General features: G+C 45.4%; 1 protein-coding gene across 1 annotated transcript in view; it reads left to right on the top strand.

The window, feature by feature from the left end:
* Positions 1-19,314, top strand: part of STAG3 (stromal antigen 3) — a 45,610-nt gene that overhangs the window by 16,302 nt on the left and 9,994 nt on the right. Inside the window, exons 9-29 of the mRNA XM_017533617.2 lie at positions 2,644-2,717; positions 4,949-5,072; positions 5,569-5,667; positions 5,877-5,956; positions 6,267-6,374; positions 6,622-6,736; positions 7,329-7,434; positions 7,608-7,711; positions 8,249-8,341; positions 8,469-8,558; positions 8,790-8,990; positions 9,111-9,181; positions 9,286-9,373; positions 9,817-9,897; positions 9,980-10,072; positions 10,202-10,370; positions 10,484-10,620; positions 11,697-11,798; positions 12,293-12,441; positions 12,657-12,785; positions 12,878-13,035. Coding sequence (XP_017389106.1) covers positions 2,644-2,717; positions 4,949-5,072; positions 5,569-5,667; positions 5,877-5,956; positions 6,267-6,374; positions 6,622-6,736; positions 7,329-7,434; positions 7,608-7,711; positions 8,249-8,341; positions 8,469-8,558; positions 8,790-8,990; positions 9,111-9,181; positions 9,286-9,373; positions 9,817-9,897; positions 9,980-10,072; positions 10,202-10,370; positions 10,484-10,620; positions 11,697-11,798; positions 12,293-12,441; positions 12,657-12,785; positions 12,878-13,035 — 2,371 coding nt within the window. The remainder of the gene's footprint in view (positions 1-2,643; positions 2,718-4,948; positions 5,073-5,568; positions 5,668-5,876; positions 5,957-6,266; positions 6,375-6,621; positions 6,737-7,328; positions 7,435-7,607; positions 7,712-8,248; positions 8,342-8,468; positions 8,559-8,789; positions 8,991-9,110; positions 9,182-9,285; positions 9,374-9,816; positions 9,898-9,979; positions 10,073-10,201; positions 10,371-10,483; positions 10,621-11,696; positions 11,799-12,292; positions 12,442-12,656; positions 12,786-12,877; positions 13,036-19,314) is intronic.

The raw sequence follows: 19,314 nt of genomic DNA, 5'->3' as shown, positions 1-19,314 counted from the left end.
TTTTTTTTTTTTTTAGCTTCTCTGGGCTCTTGCTTAATCAATTATCATTATAATTCCCCCATTTTTTCCTTAATTTCTTCCTCCCCAATATTTTCTTTTTCTTTCTTTCTTTCCTTTTTTTCTCGAGATGGAGTCTCGCTCTGTCACCAGGCTGGAGTGCAGTGGCACAATGTTGGCTCACTGCAACCTCTGCCTCCCTGGCTTAAGTGATTCTCCTGCCTCAGCCTCCTGAGTAGCCGGAACTACAGGCGCTCACCACCATGCTTGGCTAATTTTTTTGTATTTTTAGTAGAGACAGGGTTTCACCGTGTTAGCCAGGTTGGTCTCCTCCTGACCTCATGATCCACCTACCTCAAGCTCCCAAAGTGTTAAGATTACAGGCGTGAGCCACTGTGCCCCACCAGGCCTTAGAATTTTTAAAATGGTAAATTGAGTATTGGCTTGAGCTTAAAGTCACCAACTGCATTAGGCCCTAACAAGGAGTTAGACCATCCTTTGAAGCTAGGCATTGGGTTTTCCTCAATTGCTGTAAAAGTCCTAGATGGCAGTTTCCAATATGAGGCAGTTTTGTCCACATTAAAAATTTGTTTAATGTATCCACTTTCATCAGTGATCTTAACTAGATTTTGTTGATAACTTGTTGCTTCTCTAGCAATATTTGCTGCTTCACCTTGTACTTCTATGTTATGGAGATAGCTTCTTTTCTTAAACCTCATGAACTAACTTCTAGCTTCAAACTTTTCTTCTGTGGCTTCCTTAACTTTGCTCAGCCTTCATAGAATGGAAGACAGCTGGGACACTGATCTGGATTGGGCTTTGGCCAAAGGGAATGTTGTGGTTGGTTTGATCTTCTATTCTGACTGCTAAAACTGTCTTTGTATCAACAATAAGACTCACTTTCTTACCCTTTCTGTGTTCACTGGAGTAGCATTTTTAATTTCTTTCAAGAATTTTTCTTTTGCATTCACAACAATGGCTGTTTGACACAAGAGGCCTAGGTATTGGCCTGTCTTGGCTTTCAACATGCTTTTCTCACTAAACTTAATTTTTTTTTTTTTTTTTTTTGAGACAGAGTCTCACTGTGTTGCCCAGGCTGGGGTGCAGTGGCATGATCTTGGCTCACTGCAACCTCTGCCTCCCAGGTTCAAGTGATTCTCCTGCCTCAGCCTCCTGAGTAGCTGGGATCACAGGCACTGTATTTTTAGTAGAGACGGGGTTTCACTATGTTAGTCAGGCTGGTCTCTAACTGACCTCAATTGATTTGCCAGCCTTGGTAAGTGTGAGCCACTGGGCCTGGCCTCTAAGCTTAATCATTTCTGGCTTTTGATTTCAAGTGAGAGACATGTAACTCTTCCTTTCATTTGAACACTTTAACAGTTGTTAATTAGCCTAATTACAATATTTTTGTGTCTCAAGGAATAGGGAGGCCTGAGGAGAGATAGAGAGACAGGGAAACTGTTGGTAGAATAGTAAGAACACAGACAACATTTGTTAAGTTTGCCATCTTATGGCAACCCCAAAATAGTTACAGTAGTAACATCAGGCTAGATGTGGTGGCCCATGCCTGTGGTCCCAGCACTTTGAGAGGATTGCTTGAGCCCAGGACTTCAAGAACAGACTGGGCAAACATAGGGAGACCCTGTCTCTAAAAAAATAAAATTTGTTTTAACTAGCCAGATGTGGTGGCATGCACCTGTACTGCTCGCTACTTGGGAGGCTGAGGCAGGAAGATCGCTTGATTCCAGGAGGTGAAGGCTACCGTGAGCCATGGTCATACCACTTTACTTCAGCCTGGGTGACAGAGTGAGACCCTGTGTCATAAAAAAAAAATAGCATTAAATATTACTGATCAGAGATCACCATAACAGATAACATAATGAAAAAGTTTGAAATATTGTGAGAATTACTAAAACGTGCCACAGGGACACTAAGTGAGGATATGTTGTTAGAAAAATGGCACTGATAGGTATGCTTAATGCCAGGTTGTCACACACCTTTAGTTTGTTGAAAAAAAAAAAAAAACCAGGCCGGGCACGGTGGCTCACACCTGTAATACCAGCACTTTGGGAGGCCGAGGCGGGTGGATCACAAGGTCAAGAGATCGAGACCATCCTGGTTAACATGGTGAAACCCCGTCTCTACTAAAAATACAAAAAATTAGCTGGGCATGGTAGTGCGTGCCTGTAATCCCAGCTACTCAGGAGGCTGAGGCAGGAGAATTGCCTGAACCCAGGAGGCGGAGGTTGTGGTGAGCCGAGATCGCGCCATTGCACTCCAGCCTGGGTAACAAGAGCGAAACTCCGTCTCGGGGTGGGGGGGGAACCACAGTGTCTGCAAAACAATAAAGCAAAGATACAGTAAAGCATGATATGCCTGTATAATACCAGCTAGGGCTTCTGAATGGTCAGAATAACCACATGCAGAGGGGATATTACTTTTACTAAACAGAAACCTTTGAGACATTAGTTGACTATACAGCTTCTTCCAGAATTAGAAGGTTTAAAAGGGAGCATAGGATGCCAGGGGTTCACACTATCCTGTAATAAACAGGAAGTAGGTAGAAGTTGTACTTTTTCTATATCTTCATGGCCTTATGCTTGTTAGAGTGCAAGAGAGATTAACCCATTTCTCCGTGTTCTCCAGCTCCAAGAGCATCAAGAGGAGATTGAAGGGATGATGAATGCCCTTTTCAGGGGTGTCTTTGTTCATCGGTACAGGTGAGCTAATGGACTTCTCTCATTGAAACAGCTGGCCCTTGGTTATGGAATCTGAGGACGTGAACAGGGTCCCCCCACCTCAAACCCTTAGTTATTTGGTTAGTCCCAGAATTAATGTGGCTGGAGCAAAAACTCTTAACACTTGTTTCCAATTGGTGAGGTTTAGTTTATCCCCACCTACAAAGGATCTTGTTAGTGTTTCTGGGAGAAAGTAGGAGAAGGAGGCATTGCTGAATATTTTCCTGCTCCAGCTTTGCCCCAGATCTGCCCCAGCTCCTCGTCTTTCTGGAGCTGTGGTCTGGAGGATAAGAGCAGAGAACTGAAAGGCGGGGCTTTTCTAAGGGATGTGTGCAGCCTGGTGAGTCTTTTCTTGGCCCAGTGTTTTGTTTCACTGTGTGAAGGGCATGGGAGTTTTATGTTGTTTAGAGACCTGATCAAGTTAAGAAGAGTATCTGTAGACCGGGCATGGTGGCTCATGCCTGTAATCCCAGCACTCTGGGAGGCCGAGGTGGGCGGATCACCTGAGGTCGGGAGTTCAAGACCAGCCTGACCAACATGGAGAAAGCCCGTCTCTACTGAAAATACAAAATTAACCCGGTGTGGTGGTGCATGCCTGTAATCCCAGCTACTTGAGAGGCTGAGGCAGGAGAATCGCTTGAACTCAGGAGGCGGAGGTTGCGGTGAGCCAAGATTATGCCATTGCACTCCAGCCTGGGCAACAAGAGCGAAACAAGGTGAAATGGTTGCAAAAAACAAAAAAAAACAAAACCTCTAACCTGGGCAACAGGTGGAGTGGTGGTTTAACTTTTTTTTTTTTCTTTTTTGAGGCAGAGTCTTGCACTGTTGCCCAGGCTGGAGTACAATGGCGCAATCTGGGCTCACTGCAACCTCCACCTCCCGGGTTCATCCAGTTATCCTGCCTCAGCCTCCTGAGTAGCTGGGATTACAGGTGCACACCACCACACCTGGCTAATTGTTTGTAATTTTAGTAGAGACAGAGTAGTTTCACTGTGTTGACCAGACTGGTCTCGAACTGCTGACCTCCTAATCTGCCCGCCTTGGCTTCTCAAGGTGCTAGGATTACAGATGTGAGCCACTGCCCCTGGTCTTGTTTAACTATTTTATGGGTTGGTTACAGAAAGAAAATATTTACTAACTGGCTGTGGCACATTTTTGTAGTTACAGCTACTTGAGAGGCCAAAGTCGGAAGATGACTTGAACCCAGGAGTTCAAGGCCAGCTTGGGCAACATAGCAAGAGACCCCATCCCTTAAAAAAAAGAAAAGAGGCCGGGCGCGGTGGCTCAAGCCCGTAATCCCAGCACTGTGGGAGGCCGAGGCGGGTGAATCACGAGGTCAAGAGATCGAGACCATCCTGGTCAACATGGTGAAACCCCGTCTCTACTAAAAATACAAAAAATTAGCTGGGCATGGTGGCGCGTGCCTGTAATCCCAGCGACTCAGGAGGCTGGGGCAGGAGAATTGCCTGAACCTGGGAGGCGGAGGTTGCGGTAAGCTGGGATCGCGCTATTGCACTCCAGCCTGGGTAACAAGAGCAAAACTCCGTCTCAAAAAAAAAAAAAAAAAAAATATTTACATGTTTTTTACCATATATATATATATATATATACACACACACACACATATATATATCCATATATGTAATACTTTTTTACCATATATATATATATATATATACACACACACACACACATATATAGTATGTATATACACACATATATACATATATATATATGTGTGTATATGTATACATATATATACACACAAAATATTTACATCAGGAGGAAGAAGTGAAAGGCATTGCTAGGCACGATGGCTCACGCCCGTAATCCCAGCACTTTGGGGGGCCAAGGTGGGCAGATCACGAGGTCAGGAGATTGAAACCAATCTGGCCAACATAGTGAAACCACGTCTCTACTAAATACAAAAAAAATTAGCTAGGTGTGGTGGTGTGTGCCTGTAATCCCAGCTACTCGGGACGCTGAGGCAGGAGAATTGCTTGAACCTGGGAGTTGGTGGTTGCAGTGAGCCAAGATCACACAACTACACTCCAGCCTGGTGATGGAGCAAGATTCTGTCTCAAAATAAAGGCAGGGTGTACATGGCATTTCAAGAAAATGAATTCTTCCATGAGAGGGAGTTATCTGGTAGGATGGAAAGTGAGTGTGGAGAGAGAGTGGCTATAAGAGTCAACTTATCTGTCTGTGTTTAGGGATGTCCTTCCTGAGATCCGTGCTATCTGCATCGAGGAAATTGGTTGTTGGATGCAAAGCTACAGTACTTCTTTCCTCACTGACAGCTATTTAAAATATATTGGTTGGACTCTGCATGATAAGGTGGGATTTGAGCCAGTCTCCTTTCTCGTTTCCCTCATCTTTTTCCTGTCCTAGGACATTTCACCTTTTTCTGGTCCTGCCACAGATATTTTACATAGTGAGCAATGATTAACCCGTCAAGGCGCTGAACCTTGAAACTCCCCTAGCACTGGGGAGGGTAGGATAAGGTAGAGAAAGACATATCCAGGAGATTAAATGCCTCAAAACATGAGGTACAGGGAGAGAGACTTTACTATGGAAGAGAGTTATTGATGGATGGTAATGCAGGTGCCAAGGGGGCAGCCAAAGGGTCCTTCTCATCATGAGTCCTGCTGTGATCCTTTTGTTTTTTAAGTAAGAAGACAGCTGTTAATTGTTTCTGACATCTCAGAGTCCTCAGTATAGGGGACACCCAAGTTAGAATGAGGGATCAGAGAGGGGAGTCTGAAGGCTTAGTAGGGGCAAGTAGAGGGTGGTCAGTCCTGTTTCCATTTTCCTGGTTTTCCCTCCTTACCAGCACCGGGAAGTCCGTCTGAAGTGCCTGAAGGCCCTGAAAGGGCTGTACGGCAACCAGGACCTGACCACACGCTTGGAGCTCTTCACCAGCCGCTTCAAGGTGAAATGGGTGGTGCTCCTTGACTTGGTTCTTTGTTGTGTTCCTGTTTCCCCACCTTGTATCTTTCCACCCCTCAGGCTCTAACATGTCTTGGCTATCCCAGCATCTGCCTCTACGTAGGCCCTCTCTTTAAGAATCTCTGATTCTAAGAGAACAGACTGTTTGGAATGGGTGTAATGAGATATTGAGCGACTTTCTCCTTTCTGCAGGACCGGATGGTTTCTATGGTCATGGACAGAGAGTACGATGTGGCAGTGGAGGCCGTCAGGTTACTGATACTTATCCTTAAGTGAGTCCTGGGAAGAGGGGAGGCAAGTGTCTCAGACCTTTGCCCTTCTAGGGTCCTTTTCCTCCACCTGTCACAGCTGACTCTTCCATCTGTGCAGGTTGAAAGACTGAGGCCATTCCTGAGTTGCAGGATCTCAAGGGGGGAATCTTTCTGTCTTCTCTAACTCCCCATACTCCTCTGTCTTCCACTCTCTATTTAGAAGTTCTTTGTGAGTTATGTCCTTGTTGCTTTTGCCTTTTTGTTTCTAGCTTTGATTGTGCCAGAAGACAGTGTCCCTATTCACACACTCTTTCTGCTTTTCTGTGGGCAGGAACATGGAAGGGGTGCTGACAGATACGGACTGCGAGAGCATCTACCCCGTTGTGTATGCCTCAAATCGAGCCCTGGCCTCTGCTGCGGGTGAATTTCTGTACTGGAAGTGAGTGGGGCTCCTTTTATGTTTCTTTAACACCACCCTCTCGGTTTCCCTCCCCTGTCTGCTGCTGCTCTGCCTAAGGCCTCCCCATCTCTATGTAAGTCTCTCGTGTCTCCTTTTCTCTCTCAGCTCCTTGGGGCTTTCCTTAGCTCTGCACCTCCTATTCCTTTATCATCTCCTTGGGCCATCTCTTCATTACATTCCTTGTTTCCTCCCGTGCTGAGCCCTTTCCTCGTGTCCATTCCACCAGGCTCTTCTACCCTGAGTGCGAGATAAGAACGATGGGTGGAAGAGAGCGACGCCAGAGCCCAGGCGCCCAGAGGACTTTCTTCCAGCTTCTGCTGTCCTTCTTTGTGGAGAGTGAGGTGACATATGCAGAGACGAAGTCTAGCTGTTGTGCATAAGACCTATAAGTGGGCTGGGCTTGGTGGCTTAGGGCTGTAAGCCCAGCACTTTGGAAGGCTGAGGTGGGAGGAGCCTTTGAGCCCAGGAGTTTGAGACTAGTCTGGGCAACATAGTGAAACTCTGTGTCTAAAAAAAAAAAAAAAAAGACTGGGCGCGGTAGCTCACAATTGTAATCTCAGCACTTTGGGCGGCCGAGGCAGGCAAATCACAAGGTCAGGAGTTAAAGACCAGCCTGACCAAGATGATGAAACCCCGTTTGCTAAAAATACAAAAATAAGCCGGGCGTGGTGTTGCGTGCCTCTAATTACAGCTACTCAGGAGGCTGAGGCAGGAGAATCACTTGAACCGGGAGGTAGAGGTTGCAGAGAGCCTAGGTGTACTACTGCACTCCAGCCTGGATGACAGAGAAAGACTCTGTCTCGGAAAAGAAAAAAAAAAGTGGAGAAGGATGGAGGTGGACACTATGGGAAGGAAAGCAATATTTAATCAGTAACCATTTCCTAGGGTATTTTAACATGTCATCACTATCTCCCCATGCACCTCCTTCCACAGCTCCATGACCATGCTGCTTACTTAGTAGATAGCCTGTGGGACTGTGCAGGCGCTCAGCTGAAGGACTGGGAGAGTCTGACAAGCCTGCTGCTGGAGAAGGACCAAAGTGTGTGCCACATGGAGCCAGGGACAGGAACCTTTCACCTCCTAGGGTGAAACCGGGAGAGATTGCTGGCCTGACTTGGACAAGGCAGCAACGGTGGCATAGGGTTGGGGGAACTTGGAGTTGGAAGGTGGCTAATCTTTGATTCTATGTTTTTTATCCTTCTGCCACTCCAGACCTGGGTGATGTACAAGAGAGCACACTGATAGAAATCCTTGTGTCCAGTGCTCGGCAAGCTTCAGAGGGGCACCCGCCTGTGGGGCGGGTCACTGGGAGGAAGGTATGGTGTGAGGGTGGATTCGGTAGGTCAGCAGTACTCAATCCTGATAGGCATTGTACATCCTTATCCTCCAGACTGGGGTTAGGGTGCTCCTTCTACCTTTTTTTTTTTTTTTGAGTTGGAATCCTGCTCTGTAGCCTAGGCCAGGGTGCAGTAGCGCCGTCTTGGCTCACTGCAACTTCTGCCTCCAGGGTCTCAGTTCAAGCAATTCTCATACCTCAGCCTCCCAAGTAGCTGGGATTACAGGCACAAGCCACCATGCCCAGGGTTTCACCATGTTGGCCAGTCTGGTCCTGACCTCCTGACTTAGTGATCCACCCACCTTGGCATCCCAAAATGCTTGGATTACAGGCATGAGCCACTGTGCCCGGCCTCCTTCTACCCTTTAAAGAATTTCATTTCCAGAGAAATCTGATGGGAGCTGCCAAGTTCTCTTTTCCTTCCAGGCAGATAAGGTCATGGGGAGGAGGACTGCACATACCCCCTAGACCAATGTTTCTCCACACCTCCTCCACCCCCAAGTGACTCTCATTCCAGGGCTTAACCTCTAAGGAACGCAAGACCCAAGCTGATGACAGAGTGAAGCTGACTGAGCACCTCATCCCCCTGCTGCCCCAGCTCCTGGCCAAGGTACCACTGCCCTTCCACTCAATGTCACCCCATGAACAGGGAAAGTAATTGGCCTCTATGAGGAGGGGTGGCAGTAGGAATTACCAATGTGTCAGCTCATAAGGAGGCCTCCTGTCAATCATCACAGTTCTCAGCTGATGCAGAGAAAGTCACTCCCCTGCTCCAGCTTCTCAGCTGCTTTGACCTCCACATCTACTGCACTGGGCGCCTGGAGAAGGTAGGGAGATAGATTTCTTATAACTTGCTGCTCACCTGCTGGGGCCAAAGAGTTCTATTGCCAGTATCTTTTTTTTCCAAGAACTTGGGTTCCAGAAAAATTGGCAAGCCTTTTCTTTCTTAGGCATCTTATCCTTGAAGTTTAATGCTTTTAACCCCATTCCACCTCCCTCCAGAAGAGTTTTCCTCCTCCCGCCCCCACAGCACACCGTCTTCTGCCTTTTCTTCTCAGCACCTGGAGCTGCTCCTGAAGCAACTCCAGGAGGTGGTGGTGAAGCACACAGAGCCAGCGGTGCTTGAGGCTGGGGCACACGCCCTCTACTTGCTCTGTAATCCCGAATTCACTTTCTTCAGCCGGGCCGACTTTGCCCGCAGCCAACTAGTAGATCTACTAACTGACCGCTTCCAGCAGGAGCTTGAAGAGCTGCTGCAGGTAGGAGTTGGGGCTGGACAATGGGACACCCCATACAAGGGTAGGAGGGACTGCAAGATGGGGGACGTGGACAGAAGAGTTCTGGAGGAAATGCTATTGTGGATCTTCTTTCTTCCTCAGTCATCCTTCCTAGATGAGGATGAGGTATATAATCTGGCAACCACTCTGAAACGCCTCTCTGCCTTCTACAAGTGAGTGGCTTTCCTTGTCTTCCCCATCCCATTTTTACTGGTGTCTGTGGAGTTGGTTCACTCTGTTCTTTTTCCAGTATAACGTTCCCCTCTCTCCCACAAAGCGCTCATGACCTGACTCGCTGGGAGCTCTATGAGCCATGTTACCAACTCCTGCAGAAGGCTGTGGACACAGGAGAGGTTCCTCACCAGGTGAATGAAGAACCTGCAGAAGGCGGGAGATGGGTTGGGGGCTGGGGAGCTAGTTTTTAAGGACCTATGTCCCAGGTGGCCACCAGGTGGGTCAAGTCCCAGGGTGTGGAGTGTACAAAGTGAGGAAGATCAGGTGGGGGTCACCCCTTACATTCCTCTCTTAGAGGGTAGACTGTACTTCCATTGCCTAAAGACAACTATCTTCTTGGATATCCTGGAAGCCGAGGATAACATTGAGGGATTCTAGGAGACGTAGAGTAAATTAGTGACATTTCTACCTCATATAGAAGCCTCTGAAGATTGTCCAGAATATTACTCATTTTCCACCAGAAAAGGAATTGGGTCTCCCTTTACTCATTTTCTCTCCTCTTCACTGCTATGTGCCTATCTGTCTCTCCCCCGTCCTGACCCAAACCTCATTTTTAAACACTTTTTTGTTACAGGTTATCCTGCCAGCCTTGACTCTTGTCTATTTTTCCATTCTCTGGACACTAACCCACATTTCTAAATCAGATGCTTCCCAGGTGAGTGTGGGTCTTAGAAGGGGGAATGGGAACAGAGGAGCCTATGTCTTCATTCTTCCCTCTCAAGTCACTGTGCCCACAGAAGCAGCTGTCGAGTTTGAGGGAAAGAATGGTGACCTTCTGTGAACTGTGCCAGAGTTGCCTTTCAGATGTGGATACTGAGATCCGGGAGCAGGTGAGCATTGACTCAAGTGGGAGCAAGAAGGCGAGTGCTTCTGTCCCCATTCCAAGGAGATATTGAAAGTCTCTTTTCTACCTTGGGAAACATTCTGTCTTTTAAGCATCCTTTCTTTTATCCCTACAGGCTTTTGTCTTATTAAGTGATCTGCTTCTCATCTTTAGCCCTCAGATGATTGTTGGGGGCCGTGATTTCCTTAGGCCACTTGTCTTTTTTCCTGAAGCTACCCTCCAGTCTGAGCTAGCCAGCTTCCTCATGGACCATGTCTTCATTCAGCCAGGAGACTTGGGCAGTGGTGCAGTGACTCTATACCTGGGGCTCCGTAAGGGTTGGGGCTTGGGTGTGGTTCCGGAATATAGGGCAGGAGGCCTAAGTCTGTGATTCTCTTCTGCCTTCCATGCGAACCAGGTGATTCCCAGGAAGATCATTTACAGATAGAGCGGCTACACCAGCGGCGCCGCCTCTTGGCCGGGTTCTGTAAGCTGTTGCTTTATGGGGTACTGGAGATGGACGCAGCCTCAGATGTTTTCAAACACTACAACAAGGTACAGCAAGGCCCTACAGAAATAGAAGAGAACAAGTGGAGCACAGTCATGACTTCAAACATGATAGCACTACAGGTGGGGGGTATCTGTTGGTATCAGGCTTAAAGGAGAAGTAGGAGGGAAAGGCACTGGGAGTTCAGAATAAAGGGACAAAGAAGAGACTTAATTGTAAATAATTATGGAGAAAAAGCTGTGAATAAATTTACTGGAGGGGAAATAGCTTATTCTTCCTGTCCAGAAATACTTTTCTGACCCCAGTCTATGGAATGAGGTAACATAAGAAGGAAAAAAGAATAAAAGAGGCATCAGTCACCACAAGATACCTAGATGTGTGCTCCAGTTTTCCCAACCCATCAGTATTGATTTATGCTTATCGAGCACCTGCTATGTGCCAAGCACCATTCCAGGAGCTAAGGCCACAGCAATGAACAAAACACACAAGCTCCTGTTTGGTTTAGCTTCCATTGTAGTTGGGGAGAGACAAATAGTGAAGGTCAGTGCTGTGTGACAGGGCACTGTCAGGCTTACGTCTCCAAGGCTTGGGCTTGGGGAAGTGTTTGTTTCATTATTACTATTATTTTTGAGATGGAAACTAGCTCTGTCGCCAGGCTGGAGTGTAGTGGCACAATCTCGGCTCCCTGCAACCTCTGCCTCCTAGGTTCAAGCAGTTCTCCTGCCTCAGCCTTCCAAGTAGCTAGGACTACAGGCATACGCTGCCACACTCAGCTAGTTTTTATATTTTTAGTAGAGATGGGGTTTCACCATGTTGGCCAGGGTGGTCTCCCATTTCCTGACCTCGTGATCTATCCACCTTGGGATCTGAAAGTGCTGGGCTTATAGGCGAGAGTCAGGCTTACAGGCGCCCAGCCTGTTTCATTATTTACCAAAACTCTAATTTCTTTTGGGCTTTGCACCTGTTGATTAGAGATGAAGTCTAGTCTGAATTATTTTATGCTTCGGTTTATGTTTGCTACCTAAGGCACTTTGGGAGAGAGTCATGATTAGGGATGTGAAAGAAGAAGCAAAATCATCTTTTCCGCCAGTCAGACATTACCTTCCCCACTCTTTTCCCTCAGTTCTACAATGACTATGGTGACATTATCAAGGAAACATTAACTAGAGCAAGACAGATTGACCGAAGTCATTGTTCCCGAATCCTGCTGCTGAGCCTCAAGCAGGTATGCCCTTCTGCCTTGAGGACATGCCCTCCCTGTTGTCCACAAGTCTCTGTCTACCCTCAGCCACTCCAAATGTAAGATCCTTCGGAGCAGTAACTTTTCTTTTGACTGAACTTTACGTGATAGGTTCCTTCATTCCTAGTAGACCCTTGGAATGTATTTTTTTTAACTGACCGGGCAACCCCATCAAGAGTAACTATCAGGACGCCAGAAAACCCAACAAGGAAGTGATAGGGAATTCCTTTTTTTCAGCCTGTTTTCTCAGCCTCCTTCAGTTACTATAGACGTTTTTATTTAATGTTACAGAGTAGGGGTGATGAGCTTTGTCTGCTGCAGGGGTCAGTGATTGGGAATTCCCTAGAAGGAAAGAAAGTAAAAGTAGTAGGTGGTGTCCCAAGGCCTTTGAAATTTCTGAGTAGAGAAGGGAATGCTGAACTTCTCTGTTTCTGCCATGTTTCTCCCTTTTCCACATGCACCATGTCTCCTGGACACAGCTGTACACAGAACTGCTGCAGGAGCATGGGCCACAGGGCCTGAATGAGCTTCCCGCCTTCATTGAGATGAGGGACCTGGCCCGGAGATTTGCCTTGAGCTTTGGACCCCAGCAGCTGCAGAACCGTGACCTTGTGGTCATACTACACAAGTAGGAAGTATTGAGTGGAGGCTATGTCCAGGGAGGGCTAGGAGGGAGGTCTTGGAGGAAAGGTATGTGTGTCAGGCATGGCAGTCATGTTAGTGGTAGATATGCCTTTGGAGACAAGCTGGGGACAGGGTGAGGGTGCATTTGGATGGGATATCTTGGCCCTGGGAGGGAAGTGGGAAGAGACTTTCTTCCTGAAGGAATTCTGCCCACCCAAGGGAAGGCATCAAGTTCTCCTTGTCTGAGCTTCCTCCAGCTGGCTCCTCTGATCAGCCCCCAAATCTGGCCTTCCTGGAGCTCCTTTCAGAGTTTTCCCCCCGACTTTTCCATCAGGACAAACAGCTGCTGTAAGTTGGTGGGTCGATAGAGATGTGGATTAGGGAAGGGTTTGCTGAGGTCCAGTGGCCCCTTCAGTGTTTTTGTTTCACCTCTTTCTTAGACTGTCCTACCTAGAAAAGTGCCTGAAGCACATCTCCCAGGCACCTGGCCATCCCTGGGGCCCAGTCACCGCCTACTGCCACTCCCTCAGCCCTGTGGAGAACACAGCAGAGACCAGCCCTCAGGTCCTCCCTCGCTCCAAGAAGAGGCGTGTTGAAGGTAGGGTGCTGTGTGTGGGTATGGGAGTGCCCAGCGTGGTTAAGTGCAGATGGTCTTCAGCTGCCTTCAGACTTACTTTGTCAAATATTTCATTGAGCATCTGCTGTCTGCAGTGCCAAGATTGCACCACTGCACTCCATCCAGCCTGGGTGACAGAGCAAGACTCTATCTCAAAAAAAAAAACAAAAAAAAAACTGATGATAAAACCAAATATTGAACTCAGAAATCCGTATATTCAGAGTACCCCTCCTCGACATCTTATATTCCATTATTTTCCAAATTTTAGACACTTTCACGCAAGCTTCATTACTTTTTACCTTCAGATCACCTGTTATCTTAAAGTTGCCTAAGGTTTTTTCTTTAATTTGCTTTTTTTTTCTTTGAGACAAGGAGTTTCGCTCTTGTTACCCAGGCTGGAGTGCAATGGCGCGATCTCGGCTCACCGCAACCTCCGCCTCCTGGGTTCAGGCAATTCTCCTGCCTCAGCCTCCCGAGTAGCTGGGATTACAGGCATGCGCCACCATGCCCAGCTAATTTTTTTTGTATTTTTAGTAGAGATGGGGTTTCACCATGTTGACCAGGATGGTCTCGATCTCTTGACCTTGTGATCCACCCGCCTCGGCCTCCCAGAGTGCTGGGATTACAGGCGTGAGCCACCGTGCCCGGCCTTAATTTGCTTTTTAAAAAACAGTCTCATTAAGTAACATTGTAGCAATCATTTCATATGCGAGTATGTGCTTTCTAGTGTATCTCTTTAAGTGGGACTTTATATGACAGCTTTATTGAGATATAACTTACATATAATAAAAATCACCCTTTTAAAGTGTACATTTCAGTTGTTTCCAACATATTCACTGAATTGTACAGCCATCACCACTATCTAATTTTAGAATATTTTCATCATTCCAAAGGAAACCACATACCCATTAGCAGTCTCTCCCCATCTTCCCGGCCTTAGGTAGTATCACTAATATAATTCCTATCTCTTGATTTGTCTATTCTGGACCTTTCATATAATATGTGGCCTTTTATGTCCAGCTGCTTTCACTTAGCACAGTATTTTCAAAGTTCATCCATACTTTGGAATATGTCAGTATCTCATACCTTTTTACGGCCAAAACAATATGCCATTGCATGGATATGCCATATTCTATTTATCCACTTGTCAGTTGATTGACATTTGGGCTGTTTATGCATAATGCTGCTAAATATGCATGTACAAATTTTTGGGTGGATACATCTTTCAGTTCTCTTGAGATATACCTGGGGGTGGAATTGCTGGGTCATATGGCAACTCTATATTTAAGTTTTTGAGGAACTACCCACACTGTTTTCCAAAGTACCTACACTATTTTACTATCCCACCAGCAATGGATGGGGGCTCTGGTTTCTCCACATTGTCACCAGTACTTATTATTGTCTTTTTAATTTTATCCATCTCCTAGTAACTGTGAGGTGGTATTTCATCGTGGTTTAAATTTGCATTTCCCTAATGACTAATGATATTGAACATCTTTTCATGTGCTTATCGATAATTTGTTTATCTTCTTTGGAGAAAAGTCTGTTCTTTACTATTTTAAAATAGGGTTGTCTTTTTATTGTTGAGTTGTAAGTATTCTTTACATATTCTAGACACAAGATTCCTTATGATATGCAAACAATTTCTCCCATTTTTTGGGTTGTCCTTTTATGTTATTGATTGTGTCCTTTGAAACACAAAAGTTCTTGAATTTGGTGAAATCTAACTTACTTTATTTTTTTGTTGCGTGTGCTTTTGGTGCCATATCTTGAGAAATTGTTGTCTAATTCAAGGTCACAAAGATTTATTCCTATTAGTTTTAGCTCTTACATTTAGATTTATGATCCAGTTTGAGTTAATTTTTGTGTATGGTGTGAGATGGATGTGATTTCTTTTTAATGTTTCCTGTGCACTACCTAAAATTATATCTTATACTATCAGGAAACTCTGCTTTAGCCAATTAACTAATACATATTTGTTAAGGACCTACTGCAAGATACTATGTTCAGTGTTTTAGGGGCCATGGAGAATCCTCCAGCAGCTTATTTATCTAATAGGAAAGGGGGAAATTTTAATTATGGAAAACCTGAATTATGAACAATTGCCAATAAATAACTGCCTGAGGGCTCGTACAAATGAATGCTGCAGAATTCAGAGAAGGATGAAGCCTTTACCAAGAAGATGGAATTGCTGGAGCTTAAAAAATAAGTAAGATTCGTATAAGCTGAACAGAGGAAGGAAGACAGCATCATGGGCTGGCAGAATAGCACAAGCAAAGCATAGAAGGCTGTGTACTGGGCAAAGCATGGAGGTACATAGATTACTCTGCCTAAAGCATAGGGTTTGTGAAGGCGAGATAAAACTGAAGAGATTGGCTTAATTCATTCAACAGATACTGAGCACCATGTGCTGGGAATATAGCAGTGAACAAAAAAGCCAACAATCTCTTTCTTTAGAGGGTGTCAGACAGTAGTAAATGCTATGGCAAAAAAGCAAGGAGGAGTGTGAGGAATCCTGGTGGGGTGGGGATTGCAGTCTTACAAAGACTGATCAAGCCACAAATATTGGGCAAAAAGCCTAAAAGATAAGTTAAAAGATATACTTAGGTTCATTAAAATTTTAACAGGTTTATTTGAGCATTCAGCAATTTATTAATCAGGCAGTAGCAGACTGCCAGCAGTTCAGGGTGCCACCATCGAGGAAGCCGGGGGGACATTTATAATTGTGTCTGTGGGAGCAAGACAAAGAAAATATTTGATTGGTTAAAATGGAAAGTTCATAATTAGAGGTTAACTGACCATAATTAGTTAGAGGTTAGTTGGTAGTTTCTGACTGGTTAAGCTTAAGTTTCCTTCTCCCAGGTTACACATACTTTCACTCTATGTTGAGTTTCAGTTTGCTGACTTAGGAACTCAAAGTGTAAGAGCCATCTCAGCCTATTGGCTTCCCAATGAATTTTTTTTAACAGGTGAGGGAGGGTGCTTAGTGTGTATCAGAATAGCATACCAAAGGAAGCAGCCAGTCCTGAGGCCAAGAGGGGATGAGGAGAATGTTTCTGGAATGTTCAAGGAACAGCAGAGAAGACCATTATGGCCAGGATGCCGATTATAAGATATGAGACCAAAGAGGGTGCAAGAGCCCACAGCATCTAAGACAGAGACTGACTTTTACTCTGAGTGCATTGGAGGATTTTGAGCAAAGGAATGACAGGATCAACCTCTATTTTTAAAGAATCTTCTTGGCTGCTATGTTGAAAATGACAGGAGAGGGAGGAAGACTAGAAGCTGGGAGACCAGTAGGGCGGCTGTGGCTGTTGTAGGAATCCAGCCCGAGATTCAAGATAAGGGAGCTTCTTAGGCCAGGGGCAATGTTGAAGGTGAGGAGAAGCAGCCAGATTCTGGGTGCATTTTCAAGGTATCTCTAATAGGCTTTTCTGACAAACTGGTTGTAGGACATAAGACAAAAAGAGGAGTTAAGAATGGCTCCAAGGATTTTGGCCTGACAGAAGGACTACTTGACAGTATCTGAGATGGGGAGGGCTGAGAGTGAAGCTAGCTGTGGGGGAAGGTTGGGGCATTGGTGTTGGCCACTGGGTGTTAAGATGGAGTTCAGGGGAGAGCTGAAGGCTTGAGAACCATTTGGGATGTGGAAGAGTATAGGTGATATTTAAGGACATGGCTGAGGAAGCCAATAAAGATGGAGAAGAGGAGAGACTTAAGGGCCCAGCCCTTGGGCATCACACCATTATTAGTTTGGGAAGATTAGGAGGACTCATCTTGGGGGTCCAAGACTTCCTCTCTGAGAATACAAGCCCAGGAGGGGTGGCTCTTCCTTGTTTTCTATAGACTTCTGCTTGAACCAATAGCAGCTCACTTTGGGATTATTGTTTTCAGTGGATGTATCGGAAGACCAGCTCCCAATATATCAACATAGATTCAAGATCTCTCAAAGTGATCGAGTGGTCAGTGAAAAAGAAAAAAAAAGAGAAAGAGTTTTCTTCAGAGCTGGGCGTAGGGGAAACACCACATAATGCTGCTCCATGGATGTCTGATATTCCCCTGAAAACCCCAGTTTTTTGTTAGGCTCTTTCCATAAGGGAGGGTAAGCAAGGTTACACAACATTGTAGTAATGATCATACAAAAAGAATACATTTGCAAGACTGGTGCACAAAAATCACAATGTGATATTGTAAAAGCAGAACAAGGTACTTTCTGTGTGTCAGCATAGAAACCATATACCTTAGCAAGAATGGAGGTTAAACATAAACTTACTATTATCAGCAAGAAAAGCATTGGGCTTACAGCTGCAGGGGAGCAGGATCTGACACAGGACAACCAGCCTGACCACAAAACTGCAAGAGAGGGGAGACCCCCATGCAGGCCTGGAGGAGCAGTGGGAGAAGAAAGACTTTTACATCCTTATCTCAACCACAGAGGTTTTTCCCCACAACAGATGCCCCTCATGTATGTGTTTATAGGCTTTCTATTAGGGTCGCATTCCCTTTCTAGGACTATAATCAATATGCCTTTCCCGGGAAAGGAATCTGGGTAATAAGCCTCTCCATTACACACATCCGTTTATAGACGCTCTGCAACAAGAAGCTTATTACGTGCTGTTATCTCTCTCCAGCAGTCAGGCTATGTGGCTTGCCTTTTACACAGAGTTCCTGTTTTTACAAGAACAGCTCAGCAGGCCAAAGTTATAAGCTACATTTTAACTTTTCATACTATTCTTTGTGTCCCCAAGTATGATCAGTATAGAGCATAACAAGTACAGTAAAGCAAATAACTCAGGCAAACTAAGTTTAAATAACTCAGGCAAACTAAGTTTAAGGCAAACAATAAACAAAATGGCAACCACAGTTTCTTCTCAATCTCAAATGCCTCGGATTTCGTCAATCGTTCCAGAGGCTTGGGGCTGGTCGGTTACCACCGAGGGGTCTACAGTGTTCCCAGCATAAATGAACATGGCCATGGAGCAGGAAGGTAATGGTAATGTTGTAGCAGGAACAGCCCCAGGAAAGATTTCCCAAACACCAAATAAAGGAGGAAAGAGTTTATTATTCAGCTGGGAGCCTGGGCATAATTTGTCCAAAGCCCAGCTCGTCTAACAAAGGGAGGTTCAGCCTTTATATAGGCTTATACATTAGATATTACAGGTGAAAGAATCTTAGGTTCATACTTTGAGGACTCACATGTGAAAAGGTTTTTGTTTACAGTTTCAGGAATCACATGTGAAAAGGTTCCGGTTTATAGTTTTAGGACTCACATGTGAAAAAGTTTCTGGTTTGATCTTGTTTTAAGTAAAAATAGTGCCTTCTGGAGAGTTTCCCCAAGGCCTAGCCTGTCACCTATAGGAAGGTAAAACCAGAGGCGTCAGTTGGTCAACCTTTTCTTCTGTTGAAATGCAGCATGATAGTCAAAAGGGAAGTTGATCTGAGAAGCCTGGGTCTCCCTCTTCAGGGGCACATGTGCCAGTTTGGTCATGTCTCGCACAGTATCCTCCACTGCTTGCCCCTGGTCATCTATGTGCAGACAGCAGTTGGTTAGATTGAATTTTCCACAGACTCCTCCTTTGGCTGCTAGTAATAATCTAGGGCCACCGGTTCTGATAAATCATGTTTCTCATTTGAGTTTCTTGTTGGGCTAAAAGGGACAGAGCTTTGCCTGTCTCATTAGTGAGTATTTTCAAAATAGCCTGCAACTGGATGATCCAGTTGAGCATGTGAATAGGGGTCTGGTATCCCTATGAGCCATCCTCTGCCCATGTGGCCGGCCCATAGTACTCAATAATTCTCTCCGGTGGCCACTTATCATCTGTCCATTCTCTTATCTTTAGGTTTCTTTTGTCCCTAGCAGAGTAGACTGAATACATTAACAGCCCACCTATCTTAACAGATAATAGGAAGAAAGAGGGCATAATGATGCCTATGACACAGCTACCTGTCCGCCTCTTGGATTACACACCTTATATTGAGTACCATTATATAAACAGGTTCCCTTCTGTGTCCCTGTACATTTATAATAACTGTAGGACAAAAGAATGGCAGTAGCTTTTACGCCCTACCTGGCGTACATACTGAGGGCATTCTTTAAAATTAATGTTCCTACTGTACAAGTCCAAATATTAAGAAGAACAAGTCCCATGATGAATTTCCTCATGCTTCAGCCGTGCGTAGACCAGCCAGCTTCCGGGATGTGGCTGGAGCAAGGCTTGTCTTTTTTTTTTTTTTTTTTTTTTTTTTTTTTTTTTTTTTTTT

Source organism: Cebus imitator, unplaced genomic scaffold, assembly GCF_001604975.1.
Source record: "Cebus imitator isolate Cc_AM_T3 unplaced genomic scaffold, Cebus_imitator-1.0 Scaffold82, whole genome shotgun sequence".
NCBI lineage: Eukaryota > Metazoa > Chordata > Mammalia > Primates > Cebidae > Cebus > Cebus imitator.
The sequence above is the reverse complement of the archived record's forward strand: the minus strand, read 5'-3'. Positions and strand labels throughout refer to the sequence as shown.